The sequence below is a fragment of the Athene cunicularia genome, assembly GCF_003259725.1.
Source record: "Athene cunicularia isolate RWA chromosome 2 unlocalized genomic scaffold, athCun1 chr2_part1, whole genome shotgun sequence".
Lineage (NCBI taxonomy): Eukaryota > Metazoa > Chordata > Aves > Strigiformes > Strigidae > Athene > Athene cunicularia.
In genome coordinates, this window is record NW_020799095.1 from 88,023,009 (window position 1) to 88,042,229 (window position 19,221).

The 19,221-nt window shown below is 37.5% G+C and overlaps 1 protein-coding gene across 1 annotated transcript in view; it reads right to left on the minus strand.

Annotated features, from left to right (window-relative positions):
- The window catches only part of LOC113476231 (dynein heavy chain 5, axonemal-like), a 170,286-nt gene that overhangs the window by 65,377 nt on the left and 85,688 nt on the right, over positions 1-19,221 (minus strand). The window contains exons 48-59 of the mRNA XM_026841585.1: positions 18,777-18,866; positions 18,441-18,677; positions 17,779-17,946; positions 13,563-13,769; positions 12,228-12,557; positions 10,667-10,873; positions 10,337-10,579; positions 9,364-9,518; positions 6,577-7,241; positions 5,096-5,376; positions 4,522-4,737; positions 1,701-1,868 (exon numbers count right to left, since the gene is read on the minus strand). Coding sequence (XP_026697386.1) covers positions 1,701-1,868; positions 4,522-4,737; positions 5,096-5,376; positions 6,577-7,241; positions 9,364-9,518; positions 10,337-10,579; positions 10,667-10,873; positions 12,228-12,557; positions 13,563-13,769; positions 17,779-17,946; positions 18,441-18,677; positions 18,777-18,866 — 2,967 coding nt within the window. The remainder of the gene's footprint in view (positions 1-1,700; positions 1,869-4,521; positions 4,738-5,095; positions 5,377-6,576; positions 7,242-9,363; positions 9,519-10,336; positions 10,580-10,666; positions 10,874-12,227; positions 12,558-13,562; positions 13,770-17,778; positions 17,947-18,440; positions 18,678-18,776; positions 18,867-19,221) is intronic.

The window sequence follows — 19,221 nt, forward strand, 5'->3', positions numbered from 1 at the left end:
CAACATTGTATTTGCAGGAAACATGTGGTTATACTTTCTGTGTTTGATTCTAACTAATGACCCTTAGGCTGTAGGACATATATCTAAATAATGTAGGCCTCCATTTCTAGGAATGAGTTAATTTTTGCACACTATATTTACTAAAACATAAGTCACTATTAATTAGCTTTCACAAATTGTCACATTTAAGATAAATGAGACACTGAGTCTCAGTTAAGATGCAATTTAAAAATATATTAGATGGATTTTGCAGGTGTTGAAGGGGATTTATCTCCTAGAACAGCAGTTAGGATAAAGAAGCTTGATTAATTCATTCAGTAAAAATGCTTTTAACACTGGATGATTTAGCCTGTGCTAGTACTTTACACAGTTTAATTGTACATTTATTTTCAATTATTTTCTTATCATCACTTCAGTGCTTCCTGCAATATTCCCTGCATACTTTAAACACTTCCTCCCTCTGTCATCTTCAGTTTTAAAATATTTGTGACTGTTGCTACACCTGACAATAGGTACCATTTTGCCAAGAAATGCATGTTCAGGTTTTTATCAGCTACAGTGGGGCAAGAATGTAAATACTTGAATACAAAGTTAAATTTACATGTAATCTTAAGTCATATATATTCAAATAAAAACTGCAAGAGCACTTTTGCAGCTTTCAGAGTTGTATCTGCATATAAAGCCAGTACTTCCCCTAGGTCTGGCTCTCTTTTATAGCTCTCAATAGCCACATTTCAAATTCTGTTTTCATTAGGGAACATCCTATTATTTGAAAAGGGAATTGCTACTTATAGATCACAGAAATATAGTCTTCTCTATCAGTTACATGAATCAAAAATATCATGCTTTTGATGAATTTGAATCAGATCTGTCTAGATACACTAAAGGAATATGCCAGGAGGTTTGAATATACCATTGATGCAGTGGCTTATACAATAGGAGACTGAACATAAGTACAGTGGAAGCATAACCGATTGAATGTAATATTTCTTCAGAAAAAGCCATAAAATCCCCTGTAGAAGCAATGATTATAAATCACTATATAAATATTCAAAGTAATTTTTTTCAATATGCTCATAAATGAAACATTTCCAAGACAATAAAGCTATCCGTAGGAATGCAGACAACAGTAGCCGATCCCCTTCTACTCTCATTCAATGTTACAATGAAATCCTATGCCAGATGAGTACTGACTTTATTATATATACACTCACGTGTAGCATTTTGACACTCCAAAGTTTTCTTTGAGGCTGAATTCCAGCTAAATCCATTAAAGAATACTTCTGTGCCAAAATTTATCTCTCCTCTCCCAGATTCTACCAAGACCACAATGAGTATGCTCATTCCCAGGCCAGTAGGACTGTTTTCTTGAAACCATAGTGCCTGGCACCAAGTCCAAAAGCAGAGACAGCATCCACATCTCCCACTTGCAGATAGTCAGGCTCTATAAAGAACTCTGTGCACTGAGGCTCTCGTTGAAAACTGACTGTGTTCACACAAGTAATAACTGTAACACAGGGTAGCTGTGTAAGGGAAAAAAAATTGCCAGGATATATTTAACCTTCATGTGCTTGACTTCACAAGTGGATGTGAAGAAACAAGAATCTCTTGCAACTTTTGATCTTTCTTAGCCAAAATAACACAACATTTTTTCCACTCAACTACAGTCATCCCTCAGAAAAATGAGTAATATGAAATACCTTAAGAGGAAGAACTTCTTTATTAATACCATAGAAGTAAGCCATTGCTTGTGTCCATGAGCAAAGACCTGCTACATTTCCACACACTTTTTTAGCAGTCTCAAGATTATAATCCTCCATATCCAAATAAGGCTCCAAAAGCTCCACAGTTTCTCCTGTAATTGAGTCCTAGTCAACAGAAAGGAAAAAAGAAAATAATTTTTAATGGATTTTAGAATAAATCTGCTTCACAGAACCATTCTTCATTTTAAAAAACATGGTGCTACCACTTCTTGCAGAAGAAATGAACAAAACAACACTGTTGCCTTTCATTCTTATAAAAGACAGAAGATTAGTTGTTTCTTGTGAACTCAAGTGAAAATAGCTCCTACTTCCATTGCTTCAGATTGACTGGAGTTTGTATTCAACACCCCTATTTGACCCATAATATTTACAGACATTACTTGCACTCATAGCCCCATGACAACTTAAGCTGATCTAAGTTATTGCTGGTACAGCACTGTACTTTCTTTTCTCTTCCCCTCAACCAGATGTCCTTGCCCCATCTTTAATACCATCACCAATATCAGTGAGCTAGTTTGGAAGCTAATATGACAGAAATCTGTCCGCAAACTAGTGATTAATTTTCTTCTAGGTTAGTCCCCTGAACAAGTTCACCATGGCATCAGACAGGCACCAGTGTGAACACAGCTAAGGGAGTCAAACATGCAGCTTTAGGAAGAAAAAGGGTGAAACTGAAGGCACTGACTTCATTGAAGCTAACCCTTTTCCTTAACTGCAAAAACAATTATTTTATCTGCTCACTTCATTATTCTAATCTCAGTTCCCCCTCCCCCCCCTTAAACAATCTGCTGAGAAAAGCCAGATCTTTGATGATGGTGGTTAATCTATAATTATGTAAGTGTCACACGAAAATAGAATTCATCTCCTTAAGCAATGTAGCGAGTAGAAGAGCTTATACAGGATAACAATGGTTTCTTAACAATAGAGGCATTAAGAATCTTCCCTTTTTTTGGCAGTGTGTTAACGCCTTTCTTTTAATGCATCTAAAAATCATCCTCCATTCATACTGTCACGAAATATACCCCTTTCCTGCTTTTCTGCATAGCAAAAAGGACTTTCTTGTATTTCTCTGATCCCTAGCTACTATAATAACAGAGACATTAATTACAGTATTCCTAAGACCATACATGGTGATGTTTTCACTATGAGCATTTGCTAAAATCTAAAATAGTGCTGGACAAACATTTTGCTTTTTCATTCTCCTACTCAAAGTTATGAGGAAGCAAGCTGGCAAAGGTGAAGCAAAGACTAATCAGCAGTGACCTAAATCTGTTCAAGAGCTTGAAAAATGTCATGTCTTTCCTTCTAAGTAATGAATTTTAAACCCAATGAACTATTTCATCCACTAATCTTGCTTGCCTAGAAAAATTGGGAAAGCAACAATCTCACATACAAGTAAGCAGTGCAGTCTACTTAGAACTCCAGACATGATGAGCTTTCAATCTTAAAAACTTAGAAATGAGGCAGGAGGACAGCAATGTGAAGTACCTCATCAGGGATAGGCGTAGTCTAGTGTTCTTCGCCACATTCATCAGTATAGCTTCCTGCAAGAACTCAGTCCCACAGAGGTTGTTCTGACTTCTCTGAATAAAGTTAAATGTGATTCAAACTACCAGCAGAAACACATACACTATTAATAAGTGCCAAAACTGGAAGCCTCATTAGAGAGACACTTGAGTAAGCAGTGCATAATTAGTCTCCATTATCTTTAAACTCATTTCCTCTTTCTGTTTAGTGAAGATAGCACTTGGAAAAGTGACCAGATTGACAGCCCCAGGAAGAGACTGTCTACAGAGGTAAGTGCAAATTTCCACATGTTGCCTTGTCAGTATGGCTCACTGGGAGAAATGCTCCTGGGGATTGTGAGAATCATGGTTTCAAGCCTCATCTGCACAACAAAAACACTCCAGTAGCTTAGAAAAGGCATCAGCAAAATGCACAGCTGAAGCAGATGAAAAAAATCAGTGTGCAAACGAAAGATTATGTTCTGCAACATTGCAGAAAACCCAGGTTTTGCCAAAACCTGCTTGGTTTTCTGGATTTTGAAGTTGGGATATGATTCTGCCATTCCATATTCCAGCCTCAGTCTTTTTCTGGTCCAGCTACCTGTGACATCTTTCTTCTCTTCCCTGCAGAGAAATTTCCCTTGTCTCACAGTTCAGTGAATCTTACACGGGACAAGTTTCTCTCCTGACAGAAATAAAAACCTGTGTTTGCTTTTATTTTTCTTACAGTTGATACTAAGTTTCACATTTCATTCTGCATTTCACTATTTTGTAGTAAAAGAACACTGAAAATTCACAAATATCTCAGTATTTTTCCTGACAGAATGCTCATTTTCTTCTGTATTTCCTCCTAGCTCCCCACGAAACAATTCTGGAGATGGAGTTCTAGAGCACCTTATATGCAAATAGGCCTCGTAGCACTGGAGATGGTGAGCCATTTGAAAAATCGTAAGTCCTTTTAAGGCAAATTCCTACTGAGAAGGAGGAACTGCCTGAAAAAAAGATAATGCTAAGCTTCTCAAGATTTGATCTAGTTCTTAGGATACTTGTGTCTGCCATCCAAAGTGTGTGGCCCAAGAGAAAGATTACTGAAATAATGAACCATGAAAATAGAGAGGAATACAGTCACAAAGGTATCTACAACTATAGGTACACAAAAGCCTCATCTGTTTCAAACTGCCTTTGAAGGTAGAAGGCATTTTTATGTGATCTCTAAAGATAGCTATACAATAGTGCCATTATTAACTTCTTACCTTCTGGAAAGTAAGCAACATGCTAAGAAATCCTGAATTATTCATTAGCTTCAGAGCCTCAGTCCACGATGGCTTCACACATGGGCGTTCCTGATCAGGTGTTACTGAGTCTATTTTTCTTTGGAATAGAAGTAGCACGCAATCCATAATTCGCATTATCAAGTGAGGAGGTTTACCCAATTTGCGAACAGTTGCAATGTCAGAAGGTTTTATTGTCTGAAAAATTAAAAAATAAAATAATCCATTTATTTAGGCAATCACTTGACAGTAGAGAAAGATGGGTTTTGGGAGGACTGCATATGTAATGGAATTGCTGCATTTTTGCTGGTCACTCAGAAGCAGTACTGCAGAAAGTCCTTAAAGGTGCTACCACTCAATGACTGCTTTATTATCTGACAGTAGAGGAGGTACTGCCCATCTTATTCCTCCACTGCCTCAGTTTTCAGGTTTTTTCTACAAGAATTAACAGGTCGGTTCTAGTCCTTTCAATATCTTTTTTTTTTTTTTTCCAAGTCACAAGCATAAGCCATATTATTACAAACAGTCATTAACTACATGCATGTTCAGTTCAGACCTGCAGGGCTGCCTCAGCTTCTTCCAGTGCAGGTCTTGCAGCTTCAAGCTTCTCTTCTGCTGCTGCTTTATCAATGGCAATATCATCCACAATGGCCTGAGCTTTGTCTTTTACCTTTTGCACCTGCATTTTCACCTTTTCGGCAGCTTGGGCTTTCATAGTTACTTCCACTAAAACTTCATCAGCTTTTTTTGAAGCTACAACCAAATCTTCCTCCTTCACCACCAACTCTTTGGAGAGCTGATTTACTGAAACCTCAGCTTCCATCAGTTTTGCAAGACCTGTTGAACAAATTGCATTTTAGCAACAAGAAGAGCTATCGAGAGAAAAACCTCAGTGAATCTACTTGGATATTTAAAATAAGTCGCTCATATTTAGGAATGCTAGCGAGTGATCCCATTTGTTGAACATAAAACTAAAGCAGGGGTAATGTCCATTTGTGGTTTTGTTTGGGTTTGTTTTTTTTTTTTTAATGGGTAAGAGTCTTCAGAATCTGACATTTGATCACTTGTTTATATTCTTATATATGAGAGGGACACTAAATGTTAAACACACCTATCGAAAAACATTAGTATTTTGAATGGCACTCTTAAGAATTATGTGTGCGATTTTAGAAATCCACGAGACCATAAGTACTAGACTGTACTCGCTGTACAAAACAAAGAGGAGGAACCTGGCATCCTGAGCAATGCAAGTGAAAACACAAGGAGAGTAGGCTGAGCCTCTAAATTCAACATTACATGAAGGTCCAGATGAGATGGGGGTGAAAGAAACTAAAGATTTTTGAGCAATACAGTGCTCCAACATTTTAATCAAAAGATGAGAAAATCACCTAGAAAAGCTAGAAGTATCCTCATATATAAATGCATGCATCTAACTGTATATGCATCATGTAAATCTTTCTAATCCTCAAAAAAGTAGCACGTATATTCCTTCCATGCACCCAGCCACCCTCTACCTACAGAGATATGTGTACATAGCTCAGTTCTGCAATTGGCAACAGTTGGAGAAGAAACAGTTTAAGTTCACATTCATTTTCAGGAACTGTTTAATTGTTTACTGTGTATGACCGTGTGCAGTGCAGTATTTTGGAAATTTTACATTTGACATATAACTGTTTCTTTAAAAGATTCTTCAGAGGCACTGAATCTGAACATTCACTTACCTTCCCTCAGATTTATTGAATGTGAAAACTAGGATCTCAGTTGTTCCTTGGAATGCACACATGTCAAAGCAGGAGTTTCGAGTATTTTAACTGTTAACTAATATTTTTTTCAAAATTCATCTGCAACATTCATAAAGTTCATTGAAACAAAATCTCTAGATATTTTGTAATCATATACAACAGTTGAAAACATATGAGTCTGCTTTCAAATGAAAGTGAGCTCGCAATTTAAATCCATACTTCTACATTATTTTACTCAGATTCTTCTCAACCTTTTAAAAACAAATAAACAAAAATCAAACAGATTTTACAGTACCTGTTCTCATGCGTTCAGACAAGCTTCCAACATTGGCAAACTTCTCCTTGTAAATAGCTTTGTAGCCTCCAATGAAGGACAGGTAAGATTTTGGAGTCACAAATGTTCGTCGCCTATATCGTTCAAAGTATTCAACACATTTTTCAGCTACAATATCTTGAAATGTTCCCATGGTGTTAACAACACTCTGTTTCACTTCATCTGTGCACTCAATATGGTAGGAAACTAAGAAATGCTGTGCAACTGCTACAAGAGCATCTTTAGGCCAGCGCTGGAACCAGTCCATGGTACAGCCTGAAATCAGACCTGGAAATTTGAGAGCACGAGTTCTGAATTTTTCCCCAATGGGAGAAAAACAAAGAACCACATGCAGGTTATTACGAACTCGACTAAGAAAGTAATTATAAAGATTTTCACCAGTGGGAGTACGCCTTGGGTACTCCTTCTTCATTGCCGGTATCAGGTCTTGTGTGATTTCACCAATTTCATCTCGTGCAAAAAGATTTGAGACTTCACCTGAAGCCAAAACATTGTTCATGTACTCAAGAAAAGATTCATCTCTGATTTCACTGTCTGTGAATATAAAGACAATGCCCTTTCCTTTTTGCCCAGCAGTGCGGTACAAGATTTTCAGATCATCCAAAAGGTTGTTGGTGGCATATGTTCTGGGATAGAAAAGGATTAAAGAGAGAACAAAAATTACAAACCATTTTAGGAATTATCTATCATTTGGCTCAGCTTCCTTAAGGCAAGAAAAAGTCTACAGAAGAAATTAATACCATATCTCCTGGTTTCATTTTTTTAGGGTTTTTTTTCTTAAGCATCTTCCCAAAGTGACCATAAATCATTGGAAAGGTGGTGAAATAAACAGAGTAACATGCTGGGAAAAAAGATGGTAAGAGCAATACTGTGTCTAAGGTAATTATGATGCTGGTTTGCATCCCTACAGTTTGCAAATGTAAATTCTTTATTAGAACTGTAGGCTAATGGAGCTGGATTAAGTTGTCGAATAGGTTCTGATACCTGTAAGCATTCCATAAATACAGCTGGATTCTCCATGGAATACATTGAGAGCAGGTTAAAGGAAATCATTAAGAATCAAGAAAAACTGAAACTGAGTTTTTTATTGATTTATCTGGTTTAACTGAAATCAAGCCCCAGAAATTATGCTTGAACACTGTCATACAGGCTGATCAACTCTGCTGCAATTGGAGACCACAGCTGGTTCTTTCATTACACCTCTTATTGCTGGTGCACACAGTAAGATTCAGATGCAGTTCACACAAATTCAACTACAGATTTAAGATTATGTAATATAAAAAGAAGTAAGGTCAATAAAATGGCAGATTTTGTCCATTATGTTCTTAGCCAATTAAAGCTGAAAATAGGAACCTCTTTTATTTGAAACCAGTTTCTTATTTCCAAAAGTCTTTTCAAAGTCACAAGTAATATTTGCAATACACACATGACCCATTCTTCAGTATTTGAAAACAATACTCTATTTTTATATTAAATATGCCATACAAAATGTCTCCCAGTTCTCTTCCAGTTCCACCTTACCACTGCTCTAATACAGGCACTGCAAAACTCGGAATACAATCTAATTTCAGTTTGCATGTGTCAACGATTTGTGGTATTCCAATGAGAACATAGGAATTTCTCTGCTGAGTCAGAATAGCAGCCCATCTAGCTCGATACTCTTTAACACCAGCAATGTGAAATGCTACTTGGAGAGAAAACAAGAGCCAGCATCCATTCTTCACTGCTCATTTCTTTCTCCCCCCTCCATATTCATAGCCACTGTATTAGGAATGTTACAAGGTATGTCCATCTTGTCGTCTTGGTATCCATTTATGAACCTGCCAATATTGTCTTCCTCCATGTCTTCTTATAGCAAGTTACAAAAGCTGACTATCTGCTTTGTAAACACACACTTTCAGCTACCTGATTTTAGCCCACCTCCAGCTAGCTTCAGCAAACAAACCTTCCCTAAGTGACTGAAATATTTATTTGCCTTATTAATACATTTTGAATATTGCAAAACTAGAGACTCAATTATGTGATGCTACACTTTTTTCTTTCCCTCCTTTTTTTGTTCCTACTGTTCCTTCCTTCTGCTTCTGGGACACAGGAAGAGGCTGTGATATCTCTTTCTTTCTCTTTCTTTTCATCAGAAACCTCATAACATTTTTCAAAGACTTGCTATATCCCTCTAAGGAAGATTTCTCAGTGTGTTGAGTAGTTTTCAGACAGACTGCCAGCCCTCAGTGCTTACCTCTGTAAACCCTATGTCAAAAGAGAAGCAGATGGAAGGTAGTAGTTACTCCCAGTCTCTTTAAATTTCTACAAATTACTAAATTCCAGCACTATGAACTATTAAATCATTGATAGCAGTTGTAATAATACAGTTTGGGTTTGTAAGTATCTCTAGAAAAATTTACTATTTCCCCTGGCAATCAGCATTTGCCCACTATGCAGAATACACCAGCAGGTTATTCCATGTTATCTTTAGTGTAAAATGGTATTTTAGTGGGGTTTCACAAGGGAGCATTGCTGACTCAAATCCTGAAGGAAAGACAGGTTTCTTGTCAGTAGAATAAAGGCAGCAAAACAAAGACCCAGGGTCTGTCATCGATAGACTGCATTTGCATAGATGCTTTTGATCGAAAATGTAATTTACAATGAGGGATAAAATGTTTGACAAGTTTGTATTTTTTTATGATTTTGAGTTGTTCATTTCTATGGCAAATTAATGAGCAAGTATCTATGTACACTGCATTGTGTTACCTTGTTAAAGTAATCTGAAAGCTCTCATATCCAGCAATATATGATGCTAGTCTGGTCAGACTCTGTTTTCCAGATCCACCCACACCCACCAACAATGCATTTCCTTGTGGAGTACGAATAATCCGTGATATTTTAATCAAATGGATGATTGCATCCTGTGTATTGAGAGAAAAATGGATTAAAAGATGTAAAAATAATATCACGTATATTCAACTAGAAGTATCACCAAGCAACTGCTTCTCAACAACTTGATGACTTCTCTGGAGCCTATGCCAAAGACTCAATCCTGTACTCATCAAAATCAACAAGAGATTTCCCCCTGACTTCAGTGAGTAGCAGGGCTAGCCCAAGAGAAATGTGCTTGTATCAAATTCATATGAAGCAATGTCACATGCAGGGGTAAGGTCATGCCCCTTTGGGGACAGAAGAAAAAGTAGAAAGGATGTGGATTAACACTTTCCCCCAACCTTTAAGCTGAGATGTTTACAGGCTCTCTAAATTAGCTGCCAAAAGTAAAACACAAATATGCTATAGACATTTCTTATTCAACCGCTGCATTTATCTTAGAGCAAGAATTAATATGTAATGCCCTAAAAATCTAACAAACCACCCGGTCTAAAGCTGAAGAAAGCATCATGCATCAAGAGACCTTTAGAAAGGTGATAACTTTCAGAGGTGCAAGGTGACATTCACAACGTGCACTGTAGAAACAAATGAGTTGTGCTTTACATTGTGGAGGGCAGGAGAAAGAAAAGATTGGGAATTGCAAAGAGATGGAATCATTTGTGGGAGCAAAGACAGTTGAGAGACAGCAGCATGGCTTTATAGAGTTTATTTGTAAGGCTTAATGGATACAGGGCTAGCCATTCTGAGCTATCTCCAAAATAATTTGATAGAAACATAGAAGATCCATGTATTGGTAAATGCAAAAGACCAGGCACTTCTGTGTTAATATAAGTACAGGCACTAATACCTTGAAAAATACTAAATCCATCTTCGATCCTCTGATGGTTTCATTGTACTGTTGCATGAACATCTGTAATCTTTCAGCCAAATAATCCAAAGATGGGATAGGCTCATAAATTTTAGGAGCCTTCAACTCTGCATCATCAGGTTCATCTCCGGTGGCTTCTGGGACATCACGCAAGAAATCCACAAAGTATAATTCTGTGGATTTATCTTCAAACAGATTTTGACCATGTTCTGCAGAAGCAATCTACAACAATACATTAAGGATTGCTTTAGTAATAAAGTGTTTCATTGGCCTGTTTCTGTGACAAATACTGAAACACTACTTGCCTACCTTTTTCATCATATCTTCAAACCAGTCTTTATCACTTTGGCTGATGAACCTATCTGCAATAACACGTCTGCATTCATGCTGGAACAAGGCTACCAAAACACTGATGCTCTGGCAGACTTCAGAAGTAACTGTGAGTATTCCTTGCCAAATACGACTGAGGTCTCGTAAATTGAAGATGTAATGAAATTTAGATGGAGTTGGTAACATCTACAAAATAAGGCCATAAACTATATTCACATAACTACTAAACAAAAATATTTTCTAACTACAATTAAATGAATATGGAAAGTCTCACAAACTTCAAAATCAATATTGAATTAAAGCAGAAATACATGCTTGGCTTTTAAGAGGCAGTGGTAAATATGAAGAAAAGACGGTAGCAATGACCAGCTCTTCAATTTCACATAGATTTCGCTCAAGTTTTTTTGAATCTTTCAAGTCCCAAGAACCTGCACTGAAGGGCAGCCAAGACAGTTACTTAATGATGGCATTGAAGGCCACAGTAAAAATGTCAGCATTTGTTAACCTTTGGTGTTGCTCCTGCTCTTTCTTACAGATCATTTCTGCCACCCTCTTCTGACTTTTCCAAGAACTTGTGAGGAAAAGTTAATGAGGAAAAAGGAAAGCAGATGAGGAAAAGCAAATAAAAGAGAGCAGAAAAATGAGAAAAGAGGATTTGAAAAAAATGAACAACTTAGCAGAAATTACATTTGTTCTATAGATAGTTAATTAGCAGTAAAACACCATTTCTGTTGAATATACTGATCAATACTTGACTGGTCAATAGTTTAACTAGAACTCTATTTCTCTGTGTAAGCCATGCTTATGTCTACAGTTGAGTTGTTTGAGAAATTCTGACCAAAAATTTCTGGACTAAAAAGTAATATTTATCAAATACCTGCCTATCCTTATCTTTTCACAATTCTTCTCCACTTTTCTTCATTAGAAGATCAAATTTGGCACACATTTCTATGCAGTAATTTCACTCTTTTAAAATTTTTGTTCTGCACCTAAATTATATTTTCTATTTCAGAGCAACATTTGCTTAGGAATTGCAGTTAAATGTTACAATCTGTTTGAAATGGAATAAGTAAATATTTAGAATTTACTAAATACTAGATTTTCTTTGTTTTGAAATTATTCCCTCTCCACCAAATTTGACTTATTTCTTTTAATTCAGATATTTAAAGTTTCTCACAATCACAAATATCTTTACAGAAGATTCCTATCTAATTTATAATGTAGAGTTCCTTATGGCCTTGACATTTTCTCAACCAGAAAACCTCTAAATCTTCTTATCAGCTATGCTTACTATATTATACTACGTAATGTAATTCTTACATTAGCTATAGAAGGCACTGCATATAATTATGTTTTTAGTCAGCTAACTAGGTGCTGATCACAACAAATGCAGAACAGAGGCATTAGCCAGCAGTTATACATACAGGTCACACCTTCACAGTATGAAGTATGAACACACATTACAGTGCAAAGGACCTGGATCTTGTTGCTTTGTCATAGCACAGATGTTTCAAAGGCTTCTTAACAGACATAATTTTACCTTTGCTTTTGTTGTTTGCCAAACCTTTCGAGTTGTAGATACTAATGCTGAAGCCAGTTTACATACTTCTTCAGGGAAATGTCGTTGTTCACAGAAATAGCCTTCAGCTATTGTTCGAAATATTTTGTCAATAGAGGAACTGGAAGGAAGTGTGCAGTTGTAGATGGTGAACTGGCGTTTCAGGCGCTGTGGGATGTCATTCCGACCTCCCCCAGGGTGAATCATAGCAGCTACAAACTGGATGTCAACCACATTTGTGAATTCTCCTGGCTTCTCCAAATTGTAGAAACCTTTCTGTTCCATCAACTGTCTTACAATCTCATTGGTGATCTAGTTATCACAAAAAAAAAAAAAAAAAAAAAAAAAAAAAAAAAAAGGAGCAGTTAAGTGTATCAGGGTTCTCAACTTAAAAAAAATGAAAGAGGAAATCTCCAGTATAATAAATTAGTAGATAGAAGGACCACCTCTTATCTTTCTTAATTTCAGATATTCTGCTGGACACTTCAGCAATTTACAAAGCCATGCTAAATAGTACCAAGCCCTCTGACACAGTGGATTGGTTGCATGTAAGCTTCACATGCTAAGTAGTTGTGGACATGAGGTCAGACATTCAACCAGATTTCCATAATATCAGTCTAAGAAAATACATCACTTTTAAGTTTCAAGCCAGACTATATATTCAGATTGACACAGGCACTTAGACAGTGACAAAGAATGATTAGTTTAACCGAAGTATAGTCACACATTCAGTTGTATAGAGGTAGTGAGAGAATAGGATTACAGAGCTATACTGGGAGCAAGAAAATTACTCTTTCTGAGCAGCAATGTTTTTGAATTTAAGTCAGATTTTCAGAGTACAAGTTTACAAGCATTCATTTATCAGTACCTCAAGACATCTTGCTAATCTTGGATGTCAACTGTGATATTAGATTTCACCTAATAATAACTGTACTTTAAATTGCAGAGTGGAGGAAAGAAGGAAACAGTGTGTCTCTGATTGCTTTTTGGATTTACATGCTTCCTTTCCCAGACTGGTTCTCAGTACAGGTAGTTTTAATATTCTGCAGCCCTCTATGTAAACGAAACGAAAGGCTTAAAAGCTACAATGATTGCACAAAGTGGCTTGATGCTGACCCTAATTTTTGGGGACTGGCAGCTTATTACTCTTGGCAAAAACTGGCCAGAAGAAATTGCTTCTAGTAGATGTACTTGGTCTAGTCCATGTTAAGATACCTTTTCCCTACACTTTCCTATTTTTGTAATCCACAGATCAGCATTTACATCAACAGCAATGGTAAGACCATCAACTCCCAAATGTTAACATTTGCCTTTTACCTGATCACCCCATTCATTAATCACAGGCATGTTGATGTCATCAATAAAGACAGTCATTTTCTTCCCTGACGGAGGACCATATGTGGTACCCATCCTTTTATCTATGTAACTTTCTATGCTCCTTTGGAACATATTTGGCAGAGTTGCAGAAGAAAAGTTCAGGCATTTGGTCAAGTGAACATCAGGATCATATTTGCTTGTGTAATCCTGCAAAATAAAGCAATTTTAATTAAGTAACCAGATCAATTCAGCCAAAAGGAGAAGGAGATCCTCAGCAGCCCTACATAGATCAGATATGTACAATGCCTCAGTCCTCCTCTTAACTTCAGAATCTCAAACAGCAATTTATTTAAGATAAATATACCATCTCTGACCTGAAATTCAAACTCTCAGTTGATGTTTTGCACATAGTTTCTAAGTACTCAAATTTATAAGCTTTTAAAGGACTTCACTAAGTGTTACAACAAGTAGACAGGTGACAACTCAAGAAGCAAATAAACTTTTCTATTAGGGGGTTTTCTAAGTTTGAGCTGTTAGTGACGATCTATTACAGCAGTCTGCAAGGAACAAGTGAAAAACCAAATCCTTTTTCATGTTTACACTACAGCACCATATCTTACCACAAATGCAGTGTAAGGGAATGGTAGTGTCAAATTAAACCCAGCTACATCACATTTATTGATAGTTATCCTCTCTTAATGAAGTATGGAATCCTTGGGTTTTATGAATGCATACAATTCCCACAGCTGCTGCTGATGTCCTAAAGCAGCAAAGTTCCACTTTTCACACTTAGTGAGGTTTCATAATAGAAATTGAAAGAAAAAGATGTAACCCAGGAGTCACACCAAGGCATACATATATAAAGAATGGAAAATATATTGTTTAGCAAGAGTCCTGGGACATAAAAATAGTCTTAAAAAAATCCAGATTTCCAACATTATTTCTTTTTAAAGCCTTAGTACTTATGCAATGATGACAAAGTTGAATATTATTTAAATTCTTCTCTGTATAACAGGGTTGACTAGAAATGTTCCCATTTTGGTACCTCAGAAACATAAACCTATGGCATTGATGATTAAGTGCTCTAAGAACAACTCCAGTAAGACATACTCTGTGTGACAACAGAAAGGAGGATACAGCTAAGCCCCCCCCAAATATTTTGATGAATATTGTTAAACTGTTAATGTTGTTGATATGATGTTGATACAACAATCTCAGTTTAAGAAAAGGTGCCCTTCAGAAATAGGTTTTTCTCAGACAACACACAAATGACAGTCTACACAAGAAATGTATATGCAATGGTCCTGTATTTGATGAGTACTCTCGACAGCTGATGGGTTGGTGCAGGTCACTGCTCAGACCACTCCTTGGGGCTCCAACAGCTTGTACAAAACTAATGTACTGGGTGCAGGTGACCAGATGCTGGCAGGGGGGACTGTGGGACAGGCCCTTGTGAGAAGAGGACGGGGCTTCTCCATACCAGACACAGTTGTTTCCAGCTGGCTCAAACGGACCCATCAGAGCCACTCAGTCCATGTAAGAAAGGGCAAAATGCTGCCTGGCAGTTGAGGGACAGTAGTGAGAAAAAATGGGAAACAGCCCTGCAGACACAAAGGTGAGAGCAGAAAGAAGCAAAAGAGGTGCTCCAAGAGAGATTCCCCTGCAGCCCATGGTGTAGACCATGGTGAAGTTGGTTTGTCTCCCTGCAGCTCATGGAGGACCATGTTGGAGCTGATATCCACACCGTAGCCCCTGGAGGTCCCCACTCCACAGCAGGTAGATGTGCTCCCAAGGAAGCTGTAGTACATGGAGAGCCCATGTCAGAGCAGGCTCCTGGCAGGAGCTGAGGCCTGTGTAGAGGAGCCCACGCTGGAGCAGGTTTGCTGTCAGGACTTGTGACCCCATGGGGAACCCACGCTGGAGCAGTCTGTTCTTGAAGGACTGCACCCCATGGAAGGGACCCATGCTGGAGCAGTTCATGAACTGCAGCCATGGTAAAGACCTGTGCTGGAGCAGTTTGGACTCTATCCCATGGAAGGGACCCCATGTGGGAGTAGAGAGCAGCATGAGGAGGAAAGAGCAGCAGAGAGGAGTTGTTATGGACTGATTGCAGCCCCCATTCCCCAACCCCCTGTGCTGCTCAGCAGGGAGAAGGTAGAAGAGTCAGGGATGAAGGAGTGAAACTGAGCCTCAGAAGAAGGGAGGGGTGAGGGAATGGTGGTTTTAGTATTGTCTTTGTTTTTCACCATCCTATTCTAGTTTTAATTAGAAATAAATTAAATTAATTTTCTCCAAGTCAAGTCTGTTTTGCCCATGACAGTAACTGGTGAGTGATCTCCCTGTCCTTACCTCAACCCCTGTCTTGCTAAGGAGGGGGAGGGAACCAGAGGCTGGGTGGGGTGTCTTGCAGCTGGCCAAGGTCAACCAACTGCAACTGTGAATACACACCATTCAAAAAACAGACCAGTGTTTTATTCATTATGGCATTTCAGCATCTTGGTAACAGTAATATTTTACAGTACATAAATGAAAACTATCTTTGAAAAAGAAGAGGTTATTTAATGGGATTAGTTTTGTTAGTTAAACTGTCAGAGAATTTTCAACTCTACCATACCAGTTTCATGTTAAATTCTGGACTTTTGCAATTCATGAATTGATAGCACAGAGAGTAAAGGTCTTAAATAACACTCTGTTATAAGTTCTTTATTTTGATATATACTGATGCCTTAATGCTGAAGATTACTTCAGATTAATTCAGAATACTACCTGAAGTATTCTACATTAAAACTTTTTTACTTTTTCATGAAACCAGCTGCTTATAGCTGAAGATTTCTTTTCCAGGAGGTATAGTAAAGCAAAATTCCACAGAAGGTGGAAGCAGAAGGGGAACAGTTGTGAAGGCAGTTAACTTTCACTCCTAAACTTAAATGAGATCAAATATCTACTGGCATTATGCTGTCTTGTGTAAGGAACATACTCTGCTCTATAGAAGAGATACGGCGTAAGCAACTCCCAAGAATCAGATCCAATTATTTTTAGGGACAGAAATGGCAGCTGAATGCTGGAGGTTGCCAATATCTGGCCAAAATCCAGTATGCAGAATATCAAGACCACCACCCAGACCCCGCCTCTTCACTCTGCTAAAATAGTTCACCAGCTGGTGCCAGGAACAGAGGTTGACATTACACCAGCATGCATGTTGGCATCAACAGCTAAGCTGAAAAAGCAGTATTAATGGCTGCTGGCATTGGTACAACTCGCTTTATGTCAGGGCTCAGAAAGCACATGGCCAGGGGACACAAAATGGCTCCAGATTCTAAGAAAGCCAAAGGTCAATTTAGGCCAGTGTTTTTCAGTTATTTTCAATTTCAGGACGTCTGCATATTCTCCAGTGGAGGTGCAGATGCCTGTATGGCAAATTCAGCTGTCCCAACCTTAGTTCAGGTTTATTCAGCTACCTCTCCTTGATCAAAGACTTGAAAGATTCCCCTGGAAATCACAGATATAATGCTGAAAACTTGCAGTTTTTGAAAGAAGGGATGCCAAGTTTGCTATCACATCTGGGTTTGTTCAGATTATTGACTCTTCTGTAGTAAGTTATTAAAAGTGTCACATGATTGACCTGCATCATTTTATAATATTGGAAGCACATATTTGTTGATTTAATAGCAATCCTATTATTATTTTCTTCTACGGAAAGAAAAGTATGTCATTTTCAGTGAAGGAATTAAGAAAGCAGATAATAAACATGAAATTTACCCTCTGAAAAACCACCCCGAGTAAAGAAGGAAGTTCTTTATTTCTCTTCAGTTTGGCTTGTGAAGAATGTCTGTGCAACTAGGGTGTACAAAAGATCAGTTCACACATGGTACCACTGACAAAGCACGGGGAAATAAAAAAATACTCCAAGGATCAATATTTTCTTAGCAGAATCTCTAGTTTGACTTCTCAAAAGAAAAGAAAGCATATGAAAGTGTATTTATCACATGACCTTGTTGTTATGGTTTAAAACAACCCTTTATACTAAAGTATAGAATACTTAAGGGTTTTTGCTTGTAGGCCATGTGAGTACTGGCAACAATCCTCAGTAAGAATGCTAGTATGTAATCTGAAGAAAAGTCAAACTACTCTTATACTTCAATTTAATATCTGTGCCAATGTCAATTATTGCAATGTTATCATAAGAAGATATTACATGTTTTTCCATTCCACCTACCTTAATCATAACTGTTTTTGCTGTTCCCTGTTCCCCAATTAGCAGAACAGCTTTTCCTTGCCTCATGATAGTGTGCATTAGAAAGTCTGTTCGGACACTGTCTACATTTGGAACTAGAATGGAAGTATATTCTGGTACTGAATCTTTAGGGTAAATATATTCAGGGACCTGCATAAGAAAGACATGCAAAAAGTTTGAGACTTTCTACCTGCCCACTCAATCACTTTGCATCAGAACACAAAACCAAACATACTTTATAAAATGTACATTAACAAAACTTTTCTTCTTGAAAGCCAAGCATCAATTTATAATTAATCAGTCCTTGCCATTGTTTTCTAAAAGGGTGTTAGGCTAATGGGATATTTTCACTCCACTATTCTCCATTACATGAAGAAAGTTTTTCCTTGCTGGGAGTTCCTAAATAGTAGGATGATAGACAGTAGACAATGTTAAGATCACTTCTGTTTCACTTCCAAAGCTATTTCAAATGCATGTTTCTATTCCCTGCCAAAGATATTTATGGAGAAAATAAAAGATCTTTCAAAAAAGAAACTCTGGAGCATTTGGTAGGGTTAATCTTCCTAACCAAATTATGCAGGGTTTTAAGTAATAAATTTCTTGTATACTCATTAAGAAAGTTTAGCATGTCACAGTATACGAACCTTCTTTGACCAGTGCTCCCACTGGCCGCAAGCATTGATACCAAACTCAAAGATGGTTTCTTCTCCATTCACAGCTGGAAGTTCTTTCACTGCAGAGTGCTTTCGTAGGAACAGCTCCATTTTCAGCCTGTCATCTGGTTCCAAAAGAGCTCCAGCTGACCACATTACAGCAAAAATGAACAAGCGAGCAATATGTTCCTCGCTGAGCTGCTTCTCACCTCGGTCAGACAATAGACCCTGCAAAAGCAGATGCAATATGTAACTACTGCTCTCCTAGAATAATGTCCCAGCACAAATAACAGAATGAGAGAAAGAAAAATTGAATGTCATATCTACCTGTAGGAGGTCAGTAGCTTGTTTGATGTACATACATTCTAAAATTGGCATTTTTGGTGTCACAGCAGAGAAAACAAAATCTATCACATCCTGTAAAGGAAAAACGTCATTTAAAGAATCTGTTTACCAGTTTCAATGATATGATTTACTCCGAGATGAGACCAATTTCTTAATTTCAAACATATTCTAAACTTTATTCCAAACAACATTTTCCCCCATTTCTAGGATTATAAATATTCAGATTTAGACCATAAAATTTTGCTAACATTCTAGAAAAAGAACTTTGATGTACCACAGTCAGGAGAATTATTCATATGAGCTCCGTACAGCAATTTCCCGAAGAGCAATTTGAAGACTGCTTTTCAGTTACAGCAGAGGTCTGCCATTTGTGCTCTCCACTGGAGATTTTAATCTACCATTGCCATTTTTGTACTAGGAAGATAAA